The sequence below is a fragment of the Sus scrofa genome, chromosome 3, assembly GCF_000003025.6.
Source record: "Sus scrofa isolate TJ Tabasco breed Duroc chromosome 3, Sscrofa11.1, whole genome shotgun sequence".
Taxonomy (NCBI): Eukaryota; Metazoa; Chordata; class Mammalia; order Artiodactyla; family Suidae; genus Sus; species Sus scrofa.
In genome coordinates, this window is record NC_010445.4 from 37,377,722 (window position 1) to 37,391,188 (window position 13,467).

At 55.2% G+C, this 13,467-nt stretch overlaps 1 protein-coding gene across 7 annotated transcripts; it reads left to right on the top strand.

Moving 5' to 3' along the window:
• NAGPA (N-acetylglucosamine-1-phosphodiester alpha-N-acetylglucosaminidase) lies at nucleotides 740-10,984 on the top strand. Of its 7 annotated transcripts, none has more exons than XM_005662151.3 (11): nucleotides 740-879; nucleotides 970-1,425; nucleotides 2,735-2,874; nucleotides 4,053-4,161; nucleotides 5,187-5,315; nucleotides 6,071-6,276; nucleotides 6,381-6,428; nucleotides 7,451-7,579; nucleotides 7,735-7,866; nucleotides 7,953-8,016; nucleotides 10,210-10,983. In XM_005662151.3, exons 1-11 carry the CDS (start codon nucleotides 794-796, stop codon nucleotides 10,442-10,444), a joined length of 1,734 nt encoding a protein of 577 aa, XP_005662208.1. In that variant the 5' UTR covers nucleotides 740-793; the 3' UTR covers nucleotides 10,445-10,983. The 7 variants fall into 7 exon arrangements, with proteins under 7 accessions (XP_005662208.1, XP_013851118.1, XP_005662210.1 ...); XM_013995664.2 differs by lacking the exon at nucleotides 10,210-10,983 and adding an exon at nucleotides 10,035-10,203; XM_005662153.3 differs by lacking the exon at nucleotides 10,210-10,983 and adding an exon at nucleotides 10,040-10,201.

The following is a 13,467-nucleotide window of genomic DNA, read 5'->3' on the forward strand; positions in this document are numbered from 1 at the left end:
GTGGTTATGTAAGAAAATCTGTTGGCAGAAGATACATGAAGTGCTCAGGTGAAAGGCCGTAATGTCTGCAGGCTGGTTGCAAATGATTCTGAAAAAAGGTACATGAATATACATACAGTAAAATACTTTACACAGTAATACTATATATACACACAATACTGTATATATACAGTAAAAATATACTTTATATACATGGTAAATGTATACTTTATACAAACGGTAACAATTGGTAAAGATAAATAAAACGTATACAGGTGTTCCTTATAGCACTTTTTCAACTTTCCTTAAACGTGAAATTCACTCAACATAAAAAACTCCACCCCCCAAAAAAAACCCCAAAAACAAACAAAAAAAAACCAACACGGAGTTCCCCTTGTGGTGCAGCGGAAACAAATCCGAACTAGGAACCATGAGGTTGAAGGTTCGATCCCTGGCCTCGCTCAGTGGGTTGGGTATCCTGCGTTGCCATGAGCTCTGGTGTAGGTTGCAGACGCGGCTTGGATCTGCCTGGCGTTGCTGTGACTCTGGTGTAGGCTGCAGGCTGCAGCTCCGAGTAGACCCCTAACCTGGGAACCTCCATGTGCCGTGGGTGCGGCCCTAAAAAGACAAAAGACAAACAAACAAACAAATAAATAAAAACTCCCGCCACCATCCCGTCAGAACAAAATACAAAAATACAAACAAGACGAGATCGCGCGATAAACGACGAAAGGAAGCACTTCAGGCTAAAAGCCGCCGCCAGAGGACCCGAGTCACGTGGGGCGAGCCCACGTGACCAGCAACCAAGTCCAACATGGCGGCCTCCATAGGCCGCTGCCTTCTCTTCCTCATTGCGCTGTGCCATTTCCTCGGTGAGGCGTCCGGCTACCTCGGCTTAGGGTGAGTACCACTCTTGGGGGCAAGTCTGGTTCAGGAGTCTCCTTGCCTGGGGCATAGTCCTCGGAACTCATGCCTGCCCTATCTTCGCAGGGCCTCCCGCGACGACGACTTGCTGCTGCCTTACCCCCGTGCGCGCACGCGCTTCTCCCGGGACTGCACAAGGGTGCGCGCCGGCCGCCGAGAGCATGAGAGCTGGCTGCCATCCTCCGCGACCCCCAGCGCCCGCGGCCCCTCAGTGCGCACTTTCGTCTCACACTTTTCAGGCCGCGCAGTTGCGGGCCACCTGACACGGGCCGCCGAGCCCCTGCGCACCTTCTCGGTACTGGAGCCTGGCGGACCCGGCGGCTGCGCGTCGAGGCGCCGCGTGACGGTGGAAGAGACTGCGCGGGAGGCCGGCTGCAGCGTTGCTCAGAACGGCGGCTTCTTCCGCATGGACACTGGCGAGTGCCTGGGGAACGTTGTGAGCGACGGGCGGCTGGTGGGGAACGCCGAGGGGCTGCAGAACGCGCAGTTCGGGATCCGCCGCGACGGGACCCTCGTCACTGGGTGAGGAGGCGGGGAGCCCCAGGACTGTCACTGGCCGAGGGCCTGAGATTTGGAGTGTAGCCTTGTGTCCGTGTTCAGGTCTCCTTACCAAGCTCAGCTTCCGTTTTCCTCATCTGCAGAATGGAAACAGTAATACCTTCCTTACAGAGTTTATTCATGTTCCCGTATTTTGGAGCGCTTGCTTTGTGTCGAGCGGTGCTGTACCCCGAGATGTAGCTGTGAACAAGCACACGGTCCTTGCCTTCACGGACCTCTCCCGTGACTAGAGAAAATAAACAAAAGGCAGGAAAATCAATCAATCAAATTGTATATGTGCAGTGAAGCCATGAACAGGTTGAACTGATTGTTAATAGAGTGTTACATTTAGGGAAGGTGATCAGGATTGGCTTATCTGAGAAGGTAACCTTTGAGTTGAGATCTGAAGATTAATCACAAGTCAGCCAGTGTCAGAATTGGAGGAAGAGCATTGCCTCAGAAGGAAAAGGCGAGAGGTGCAGAGAAGGGTTTGGTATGTATGAGGGACTGAAGGAAGGAGCAAAGTATCAGAGGAGGACAGAACTGACTTTTGGTTATTTATTTTAATTTTTGGCCACAGCTGTGGCAGGTGGAAGTTCCCGGGCCAGAGATCGAAGCTGCTTCACTGCAGTGACAACGGCAGATCCTTAACCTGCTGCACAAGAGAACTCCTGACTCTGGTTATTTAAAAGCTTACTCTTACTTTTTTTTTTTTTTTTTTTTTTTTTTTTGCCTTTTCTAGGGCCACTCCTGCGGCATATGGAGGTTTCCAGGCTAGGGGTCTACTCAAAGCTGTAGCCGCCAGCCTGCGCCAGAGCCACAGCAACACAGGATCCAAGCCACGTCTGCAACCTTCATCACGCTCATGGCAGCACCGGATCCTTAACCCACTGAGCAAGGGCAGGGATCAAACCCACAATCTCATGGTTCCTAGTCGGATTCGTTAACCACTGCACCACGACGGGAACTCCTCCTTAAAAGCTTACTCTGACTGGACATGAGGTCATAGTAGAAGCAAGGAGACCAATTAAGAGGCTGTTTCAGGCATCAAGTGGTAGTTTGGTTGGAGTGACAGCCTGAGAGATTGAGGGCCACCATAGGTGGACTTGAGACCTGTTGGGAATGGTTGTTTCTGTTAAATGAAGTGTTGACTGGGATGTGTAGATTATTTGTAAAGGCTGCTTCCAGTTCCTGGCAGGTTCCTGGGCCATGAGGAGGGATCGAGTAGCCAGACCAGGGGTGGGGCTGCCACTGCTGTTGGATGAATCTCATCTCCTGCCTTCCCTGTGTCCAGGTACCTGTCTGAAGAGGAGGTTCTGGACACTGAGAACCCCTTTGTGCAGCTGCTGAGTGGGGTCGTGTGGCTGATTCGCAATGGAAGTATCCACATCAATGAGAGTCAGGCGGCTGAGTGTGACGAGACACAGGAGACAGGTGGGGAAGGGGGCATTGCTTGCAGTGAGATGTGGGTGAAGGGCGGGGGAGTTGGCAACAGCTTGAGAAGCAGGACTGGCCAGGGAGGTGTAGTTTTTCAGCAAGTGCTATTCTAGGTCCTGGGGAATCAGTGGGGATTAAGACAGATAAGATCTGTGCTCTCGTGGAACATATGAGGGGGAAAATAAATATAGAGTATGCTGAAAAGAAGGGCTAAGTGCTAAGAAAGAAAAATAAAGTTGGAGGAAAGGCGCATGGGCAAGGGAATAGAGAAGTGTCGCTAAGTTGTTTATGGACCAGCAGCATCAGCATTGCCCGGGAGCTTGTTATAAATGCACAACTTCAGCACCTGCCCTCCTCCTCCCTCTCTCCCCTGCACCCCAGAACTACAGGATCAGAATCCCTGGGGGTGAGACCCAAGAGTGTGTGCTCTAAGGAGCCTCCCAGGTGATTCTGATTGATGTTCCAGTTTGAGAACCACTGGGATGTGGAATGCTGGGATAGGGAAGGGATGCCATTGGCCCTGATGTGGAAAAAGGCTATTTTATTTTTTTGGCTGCAGCCACGGCATATGGAAGTTCCCAGGTGCAGCTGTGACCTACACGGCTATGGCAACACCCAATCCTTAACCCCCTGCTCCGGGCGGGGGATTGAACTGGCACCACTGCAGAACAGCGCCAGATCTTTAACCTGCTAGGCCACAGCAGCAGCTTCAGGAAATGGACTCTTTGAGACCCTGCAATCATGGAAGGCACATGGAGGAGGTGACTGAAGTCAGAAGGAGCAAGCCATGGGAGGAGCCAAGGAGAGGCACAGTCTGGTCAGAAGGAGCAGATGGTGGCTGCAGGTGTTGAGGGGGTTAGGGTGCCCCCAGGAGATATGGTAGAAGAAGCAGGTCAGGGAGGTCATGCCAGGCCTTGGTAAGGCATTTGGATTTTTTTTAAGGACATGGGAGACTGTTGGAGCGTTGTCATTTGGAGGCTGATGTTTCTTGATCGACACTGAAGAAGAGCCCTTTGGCTACTCTGTAGAGATGACTGGGATGGGGCAGGGGAGGCAGGGAGAGCTGGCTGCATAGACTGGAGGTGGAGAGTGGTGTTGGACTGGCAGGAAGTAGTGGGCAGAGCCCAGAAAGCCTCCTGAAGCCTGGGTGCTCAGCTAGGTTGTCTCTCCCTCAGGTTCCTTCAGCAAATTTATAAACGTGATATCGGCCCGGACAGCTGTGGGCCACGACCGGAAGGGGCAGCTGGTGCTCTTCCATGTGGACGGGCAGACAGAGCAGCGGGGGTGAGTGCTGTGAGCCAGGGTCTCTTGGCCAGGGCTGAGTCCTGCTCTGAGGAACTTCACCCCACCAGCAGCTGCTCTTCTGACCCCCAGCCATCCCCTGGGGATCTTCCCACCAGTAGAGGGTCCCTAGGTCTGTCCCACTTCTAAGAATTCGTCATCTTCCATACACTAGCACTCAGTCTCCCCAACTTAGGGCCTCATCTCTGAGCTGTGGTTGGGGTGAAAGCAAAGTATCACAATGGTAGCAGGGAGGTGACTCAGTTCCAGTCCGAGCTCAACCAGCGGCTAGGTCTGTGGCCACAGACAAGTCCCTTGCTCTCTCTGAGCTGCTCTTTTCTCCTCTGTAAAGTGAGTGTGCTAGTTTGCTGTTGCTGTGTAACAAACTAGCCCAGGCTGCACTAATTTATTAGATCATACATCACTCTAGAGGTCGGCAGTCTGGGAGGGCTCACCTGGGTTCTCTGTTCCTGGAGTCCCACAGACCAGAGTCCAGCTGCTGGCCAGGCAGGGTGCTCATCTGGAGCTTCTGGGAAAGACTCCTCTTCCTGGCTCATTCAGGTTGGCAGGATGCAGCGATTGTAGGACTGAGGGCTTTATGCCTTTGCTGGCTGTCAGCAGAGCCTCTCCACTCCTAAGGCCACCAATGTTCCTCCTTCAAGCTGCAGAAGTGTGTTGAATCCATCTAACCCCCTTGTATTTCCCATCTCTCTCACTTCCATTTTTGCCCCCAGCCTGAGAACGTCCTGAGCTTCTAAGGGCTCTTCTGATTCCATTGGGTCCGCCCAGATAATCCAGGACAGTGTCCCCATTTATGGATGGCTGTGCCTCGTTTCATAACACAGTCATGAGAGTGATCTCTGGTTGTAGTCAAGAGCTTCAGGGACTGAAAGGGGGACACCTTTAGGGGGCCATTCAGAAATTTGCCTGCCACAGTGGGTGTGTGATACCGCCCCCACCATGGAAAGTAAGACTGTCAACCAGAAAACGGCCATGTTGTGGTCAGCGACACCGCTCTTGTGCTGCAGCATCAACCTGTGGGAAATGGCAGAGTTCCTGCTGAAACAGGACGTGGTTAACGCCATCAACCTGGACGGAGGGGGCTCCGCCACCTTCGTGCTCAACGGGACCTTGGCCAGTTACCCGTCTGATCACTGGTAAGCCTACCACAGCCCCCTTGTTGAGGTTCGAGGCCAGGCCTGTCCCTGACGATCTCATTCACAAATATTGAGTGCCTACTATGTGCCAGGCCCTGGGGATTCAGCAGAGAGCAGGGGGCACCGAGACCCCCGCTTCTCGCTCCTTCCAGGAAGTATACATGCCCGCTCCGCCCAGGCGGATGGAAGGGGGTGATTGATCAGGAGAGACCTGGGGATAGTGAAGCATGGCTGAGATCTGGAGGATGAGGAGGCAGCTGCTGGGTGGGAGTGGGTACAGAACAGCACACGCAGGGAGTTCCCGTTGTGGTGCAGCGGAGGAAAAGCTGACTAGTATCCATGAGGATGCACGTTTGATCCCTGGCCTCGGTCAGTGGGTTAATGATCCGGCATTGTCCTGAGCTGTGGTGTAGATCACAGACGTGGCTCAGATCTGGCATTGCTATGGTTGTCACAGACAGCAGCTACAGCTCTGATTGGACCCCTAGCCTGGGAACCTCCACATGCCACGAGTACGGCCCTAAAAAGCAAAAAAAAAAAAAAAAAAAAAAAAAAAAACAACAACAAAAAACACCCAGCACGTGCAAAGGCCCTGGGATGAAAGGGATCATGGGGATGGGAAGACCTTCTAAGAGGCCGGAGAAGGCACAGCGGAGAGAGGCAGGGAGAGGCAGCCCTCAGGGATGCAGCGGGCGCTTTGAGGGGTTTCTGCGGGCCAGCACCTCAGGCTTGCTTCACTCTCCTGTCTCCCGCAGCCAGGACAACATGTGGCGCTGTCCCCGCAGCGTGTCCACTGTGGTGTGCGTGCACGAGCCCCGCTGCCAGCCGCCTGACTGCAGCGGCCATGGGACCTGTGTGGAGGGGCACTGCCAGTGCGTGGGGAGCTTCTGGCGGGGCGCTGCCTGCGACGAGCTGGACTGTGGCCCCGCCAACTGCAGCCAGCACGGGCTCTGCACGGAGAGTGAGTGGGGCTCTGTGGGAGGCAGCTCCAGCCCGGGCGCCCCCCTCTCGCTGCCGCCGCCCTGCCCGGGCCCTCACCTGGCCTTCTCGGTCTTGTCTTGGCAGCCGGCTGCCGCTGCGAAGCTGGATGGACAGGGTCCAACTGCAGTGAAGGTAAAAGCCACTGGGCCAGCCTCCTCCCTGACCCCCCAGGCACACGGGACAGGGGGAGCCTGGCAGCGGGCGAGCCTGCCTCTTGGGCTGCAGGTCGCTTGCCTCTTGCCTGTTATTTGTGTCTCATGCGTGAATCAGCGAGTTAGTGTCCTGGGGCTGCTGCAGCCGATTCCACAAACAGGATCTTAAAACGGCAGTACTTCATTCTCTCCCAGTTCTGGAGGCTAGAACTCCGCAATCAAGGGGTCAGCAGGGCCAGACTTGCTCTGAAGGCTCTAGGGGAGGGTCCCTTCTACCTCTCCCCACTCCTGGTGGCTCCTGCAGTCCTTGGCTTATGGCTGCATCACCCTGGTCCCTGCCTCTGGCTTCACCAGCACAGCTTTTTCTTCCGTGTCCAGGCTTCCTCTCCGCCTTCTTACACGGATCCCAGGCCACTGGATTTGGGGTCCACCCTCAATGCAGGGTGTTCTCATCCCGAGATCCCTAACTTACGTCTGCAAAGACCCTTTTTCCAAATGAGCTTACAGGTTCTGGGGGTGAGAGTGTGTCTTCGCAGGGGGACACAGTTCAGTCCACTACAGCCATCCACAGCTTAAATGCTGCAGTGGCTTTCTTTGGCGCTAAGAGAGAAGTCTGAACTCCTTGGCTGGTCCTCCAGGCCCCAGGTGCTCCAGCATCACCATGCTTTCCAAGTCTCAGCCTCAGTGTCCTCGAAAGCCTCCCCGCCCCACCCCCTCCCTCCGTGCTCTGTTGCCGCCACCCTGGGTCTGGTCCCTCCCACCTGTGTCCTCATTGTCCTTTGATACCTGCTTTCTGGCTCGCTGGCGGCCTGTCCTGCCAGACCGGAAGTTGGCGAGGGCGCAGCCCCAGGGCCTGCCGCATAGCAAGTTCTCTGGAACAAGCTGTAGGGAGAATGCCTGAACCTGTGGGGCCACTTGGGTGTGTTTGCCATCCTGTTGGCCCAGGCCTGGGGTGGCGCAAGACTGGATTTTGCAAAGACCGCCCCCCTTCCCCCATCCTAGCTTGCACCAACGGCTTCTTTGGGGAGGACTGTGCCAAGAAGTGCCAGTGTCATAATGGAGCCACCTGTGACCCCATACAGGGGACCTGTGCCTGTCCCCCTGGCTTCACTGGAGACACGTGTGTGCAGGGTAAGCTGGATGGCCCTTGCATCAGCAGGGAGGGAGCCCCGCCTGGGGCGCTTCTGTGTCAGCCCAGCTCTGCACACACCGGGGCCCATGCTGGCCTCGCAGAGAGAGCCCCGCCCCCAAGGCCTCACCCATGTCCTTCTGCCTTCTCCCCACAGAGTGTCCCCTCGGCTGGTACGGGCCAGGCTGCCAGAGCCCTTGCAAGTGTGAGCACCAGTGTCCCTGTGACCCGCAGACAGGCAACTGCAGCCTCACCTGGTCACCCACACTGAACAGCCTCCTCTCCCAAGGTACAGCTCCCGGGCCCTCCAGGGCAGCAGCGGGCAGACCCCTCCCCTCCCCTCCCCACCTTCAGCCTCTCCCTGGCATCTTGCAGTGAAGCAGTGTCTCCCGCCTCCCGGGGCCACCCTGAAGACAGAAGAGCTCTCTGTCTCCACCAGGTGGGTGCTTTGGTGGGAGCTGGGGCAGGAGAGAGGAGGTGTGATCTCTGCTCAGGGACTGGGCGGGGCTGGGGGGTGGCAGCTGGGCACCATGTGACATTTCTCCCACATAAGCACACAAAGAGTCCCAGCTGGAGTTCCCGTCGTGGTGCAGTGGTTAACGAATCCGACTAGGAACCATGAGGTTGCGGGTTCGGTCCCTGCCCTTGCTCAGTGGGTTAACGATCCGGCGTTGCCGTGAGCTGTGGTGTAGGTTGCAGACGCGGCTCGGATCCTGCGTTGCTGAGGCTCTGGCGTGGGCCGGAGGCTACAGCTCCGATTCAACCCCTAGCCTGGGAACCTCCATATGCCGCGGGAGCGGCCCAAGAAATAGCAAAAAAGACCAAAAAAAAAAAAAAAAAAAAAAAAAAAAAAAAAAAAAAAAAAAAAAAAAAAAAAAAAAACAAAGAGTCCCAGCTAATGCTTGCAGCCACCTGAACCATCCAGGGAGATGCTGAGAAGGACCCCAGCCACCAACCCAGTGGAACTGATGGAGCAGGTTGTGGGCTGCTTTTCTCTGTTCCCAGTGCAGAAGCGTGAAGCCCTGAGGAATTCACTTCATTCTTGGGCACCCCCATGTGCTCAGGCCTTATCTTGGAGGTTTTATCTCTGTTTTCTAGTGCAAAGGGGTGTATTAAAGGGTTGGGGAGTTCCCGTCATGGCTCAGAGGAAATGGATCTGACTAGCATCCATGAGGATGTAGGTTCAATCCTTGGCCTTGCTCAGTGGGTTGAGGATCCGGTGTCACCATGAGCTGTGGTGTAGGTCACAGACAGGGCTTGGATCCCACATTGCCATGGCTGTGGCAGAGGCTGGCAGCTACAGCTCCATTTTGAATCCTGGCTTGGGAATCTCCATATGCCGTGGGTGCAGCTCTAAAAAGACGAAGACAGTAAGATAGAGAGTTGGGCAGAGTTCCCATCATGGCTCAGTGGGTTAAGGATCTGATGTGGCCATGAGCTGTGGCACAGGTCACGGACATGGCTCAGATCTGGTGTTCTGTGGCTGTGGTGTAGGCTGGCAGCGGCAGCTCTGATTCGATCCCTAGCCTGGGAACTTCCTTGTGCTGCAGGTGTGACCCTGAAAAGAAAAAGTATCTGGGTGCAAGAATTGAGGTAGTCGGTCTGGGAGCCCAAAGAAACTCTTGGAGGAAGAACCACTTCCCATGGTTCTCACCGCCCATAACCCAGCCCTGGGTGCCAGCCCCACCCCCTCAGGTGGGAACGGGCATGGGCATGAACGAAGAGCCCCTCGACCTTGTCTTGGAGGCAGCACCTGGGAGCTCATCAGATGCAGATCCTGGGTCCCTCCTGTAGGTCCTGACCCCATAACTTGAGTGCAGCCCAGAGGAAAATCCTGGAAGCATGCTGAGAAACGCAGAAAGCAGGGATGGTGGCCCCCTGGAGCCCCACACCCCAAGCTGAGGTTCCTTGGGTATGAGACCATGTAGAACTAGAGCAAAGGAGGGGTGCTGTGGCAGGCTGAGGGGTCTGGCAGTCTGCTTCCCCCCCCCCCCCCGCCTGCCCTGCAGCATATGGAGTTCTCAGGCAATGCTCCACCCTTAATCCACTGTGCCAGGCCAGGGATCGAACCCGTGTCCTGGTGCTCCAGACAGGCTGCCCATCCCTTTGCACCACGGCGGGAACTCCTGTTTGTGTCCTCTTTGGGGCTGAGGGCTTCAGGCAAAGACTGTGTAGGAAAAAAGATCATTGAAGGACCCCATCCATCCCCCCCACCAGCTCCCTGCCTAGAGGAGCGGTGTGGGTCCTCCCTGCTCTGTCTGCTTTGAGGACCCTGGAGGGAGCCCGGTCTCTGTGGGCAGCATCCCTGGGAGCACAAGACACAAACCCCTGCTTCCCAGGGCAGACGAGATCCCAAACTATTGCATTTGGCCTGAGCAGTTAAAAGTATCATTTACTAGCAACATCTGAAAATCGGTAACAGTCACGTAAAAATCTTTTCACGGCTTCTCTTGAAAGATCAGATGTGGCAGTGCTGGCCTTTGTCCCACATGAGAACTGTTGCTGCTGCTCCAAACAGGCGTGGAGTGCCTACCCCCACCCAGCCCCGTTTGCTCCTGACGGTCCCTGCACAGTCCTGGACCCTGGGCCCTTGCAGCACACCCCAGCCTGAGTCACCAAACATCATCCCCAGTCGGGGCTTCTCTCTTGCCCACAGGACCACCTGGCTGGCCCTCACCTTGGCCCTGGTTTTCCTTCTGCTGATCAGCATGGCTGCGAACGTGTCCTTGTTCCTTGGGTCAAGGGCAAAGCGGAGCCGGCATCTGGTCGGGGCCTACGCCTACCACCCGCTGCAGGAGACGAATGGGGAGCTCCTGGCCGTTGAGAAGGAGCAGCCAGGTGACACCTGTAATCCCTTCAAGGACTGAAGCCTCCGGCTACCCATCACAGCCTGTTTTGAGGGCTTGTTTCCACAAGCTCCGGCTTCTGCAGGGGAAGTGCCAGGCCCTGACCATCTGGGTGGTTTCCTGACAGCACCTGTGCCTCAGCACCTCACCCGGACGCCTGCCGTGGCACATGCCACCCCAGTAGTCCAGCGCTTCCTGGAGAGACTGCCTCCCTCCCCGCCTGCCTGTGTCTGCTGCTCGGAGGCCCATCCCCCAGGGCCTGCCCCACTGCCAAAGAGCCTCCAGCCTCCTGGGACGGGGCTGCCAGTGAATGGAACTTGTCATGACTGAGCCATGGCCAAGTGCAGGGTCCAGCCAGCCCCCTCGGACCCGGTGGATTGAAGGGGCAACGGCCACATCACAGGACCCTTTTTTTACAGACCTCATCACTGAATTTGCCAACTAGAATTCTGTTTCCTGTCAAGGGAAGATCCTTAGAAGGGAAGAGGGGTGAAATCATGTTTACAGGCTCTACTGCCAAGAGGGTTTTTCTACCACTTGAATAAATTGATACAATCCAAGGATGAGCACCCTCTGAATTCGGAACTGCGGACTTGAGGCCGGCCTAGGTCTTGACAGGTGGGGCTGCCTAGGGGTTGTAAGCGGGCAGCAGAGGACACATCCAACTCCCTGTTGGTTTTTTTTTTTTTTTTTTCCATTTGAGGGCTGCACCTGCAGCATATGGGAATTCCAGGCTGGGGCCAGATCTGTAACCCACTGAGCAAGGCCAGGGATGGAACCCACATCCTCATGGTCACTGTGTTGGGTCCTTAACCCACTGAGCCACAACAGGGAACTTCCAGCTCCCTGGTCTGTGTTGTTCAATGGGGCGGGGTGGGGGGGGGGGCATCTTCTCACTTAAAGGCACTGGAACCACGTGGAGGGCTTGTTAAACCTCGGATTCCCGCCTGGGGCAGGGCCGCGAGTCCACAAGTCTCGCGAGCTCCCTGGTGGTGGTGGCTCGGGCGCCTGGGCCACGCTGGAAGGAAAAAGGCTAAGTCCACACTGTATTTTAAGTGACCAAACTAGTACATTCAGGAGCGTAACAACTCCAGGTTTCTGGTTTCTCGTGAGAAGAAAGAGAGCTCGCAGCCCGAGCTGGCGCCCTCTCAAGGCCGCAAGCAAGTGGTCTGCCGGCTCAGAATCGCGGTCCCTTCTGGCTTCGCCTCCTCCAGCTCCTCGGAGCCCCAGCCACCGGCTTCCCTCGCCTGTGACCTGCATCCCTGTGAGTATTAGAGTTTGTAACTTGTGGCCCCAAAGGGTCTTCAGGAAGTGCCTGGGGACAGCCTGCCGCGTGAATGTTTAGCAGCTTCTCAGGAGGGGGGGAAGTGGGGGCGGTGCTGCTGCTTCCATCAGATCCTCAGATCCATGCACGTTGCAGGCTGAATGTGTCCCCCCAAATTCACATATTGACGCCCCACCCCCCCAGTATGATGGTATTAGGAGGTGGGGGCTTTGGCTTATTTAAATTAGGTTTAGATGATGTGATGAGCGTGGTGTCTTTATAAGAAGAGGAAGCAACGCGAGAGCACTCTCCCGCACGGGCACATGTGCACACGAGGACAAGGCCATGTGGGCATGTGGCGGGAGGGGATCGCCTGCGAAGCAGGCAGGGGGCTTTCACCGAGGATGGGATCTGCGGGCACCTTCCTCTTGGATGATAACTGTAGTGGTTTGCATAGTGCTGCCCAACAAACTGGCCCCAAACTGGTAGTTTAAAACAACCAGGAGGTCCCATTATTTACAAGTGGAAACGAATCCGACTAGCAACCATGTGGTTGCAGGTTCGATCTCTGGCCTCACTCTGTGGGTTAAGGATCTGGTGTAGGTCTCAGATCCGGCTTGGATCCTGCGTTGCTGTGGCGTGGACCCGTAGCTACAGCTCTGATTTGACCCCTCGCCTGGGAACCTCTATATGCCACAGGCGCGGCCCTTCAAACAAACAAACAAAAAGTCATTGCTTCTCTTGGAAAATAATTGCTTCTTGTGATTCTAGGGTCAGCTGGGTGAGTCTGTTGATCTGGGTTAGGGTCACTGTTTCCATCTGGGCTCACTCTTGTGTCTGCGATCAGCTGAGGGGCCAGCTGGGACCTGGTCGGGGGTGGCCACAGCTGAGGATGTAGATCTGGTCTGCGTGGTGTCTCATCCTCCAGGAGGGTGGCTCAGGCTTGGGTTCAAGGTGGAGACAGGGATTCTGAGATAGAAGCACATGAGGCTTCTTGAAGCATAACCCCTTGAAGAAAAGCTGCATAGGGCATGTGTGCAGGAGGCTGACTGAGCTATCACTGCAGCTGAGCATGTGGTTTCACTTTAGAAAGGGAGAGTTCCAGGTCTTTAGGACTTTAGCACTTTCACCGATGCAGCCTGGGTTTGAGTCCTGGTCTAGGAACTGAGATTCCCACATCAGCTGCTGCATGCTGTGACCAAAAACATTTGAAATTTCTTTTAAATTAAAAGAAATATTTTTTTTGATTGCACCTTCAGCATGTGGAAGTTCCTTGGCCAAGAAGCAAATCCTTGCTACAGCAGCGGCTTGGCCATAGCAGTGGCCCAAGCTGCTGCAGAGACAACGCTGGATTCTTAACCCACTGCACCACAAGAGAATATCAAGCATTTTTTTTTAAAAAAAGAGAAGTTCCCTGGAGTTCCTGTCATGGCTGAGCGGTTAAGAACCTGACTAGTATTCATGAGGATGCAGGTTCGATCCCTGGCCTTGCTCACTGGGTTAAGGATCTGGTGTTCCCACAAGCTGCAGTGTAGGTTTCAGACGCAGCTCAGATCTGGTGTTGCTGTGACTGTGGTATAGGCTGGCAGCCACAGTTCTTTTTTTTTTTTTTTTTTTTGTCTTTTTGCCATTTCTTGGGCCGCTTCCGTGGCATATGGAGGTTCCCAGGCTAGGGGTTGAATCGGAGCTGTAGCCACAGGCCTACGCCAGAGCCACAGCAACGCAAGATCCGAGCCGCGTCTGCAACCTACACCACAGCTCACGGCAACGCCGGATCCTT

What these genes read in the sequence shown, in the direction of transcription:
- NAGPA (XM_005662151.3), top strand. Translation starts at nt 794, where the DNA reads ATGGCGGCCTCCATAGGCCGCTGCCTTCTCTTCCTCATTGCGCTGTGC. An exon ending in AGTTACCCGTCTGATCACTG is followed by an intron (nt 5,316 to 6,070) that starts GTAAGCCTACCA and finishes TGTCTCCCGCAG; the next exon opens with CCAGGACAACATGTGGCGCT. An exon ending in GAACAGCCTCCTCTCCCAAG is followed by an intron (nt 7,867 to 7,952) that starts GTACAGCTCCCG and finishes GGCATCTTGCAG; the next exon opens with TGAAGCAGTGTCTCCCGCCT.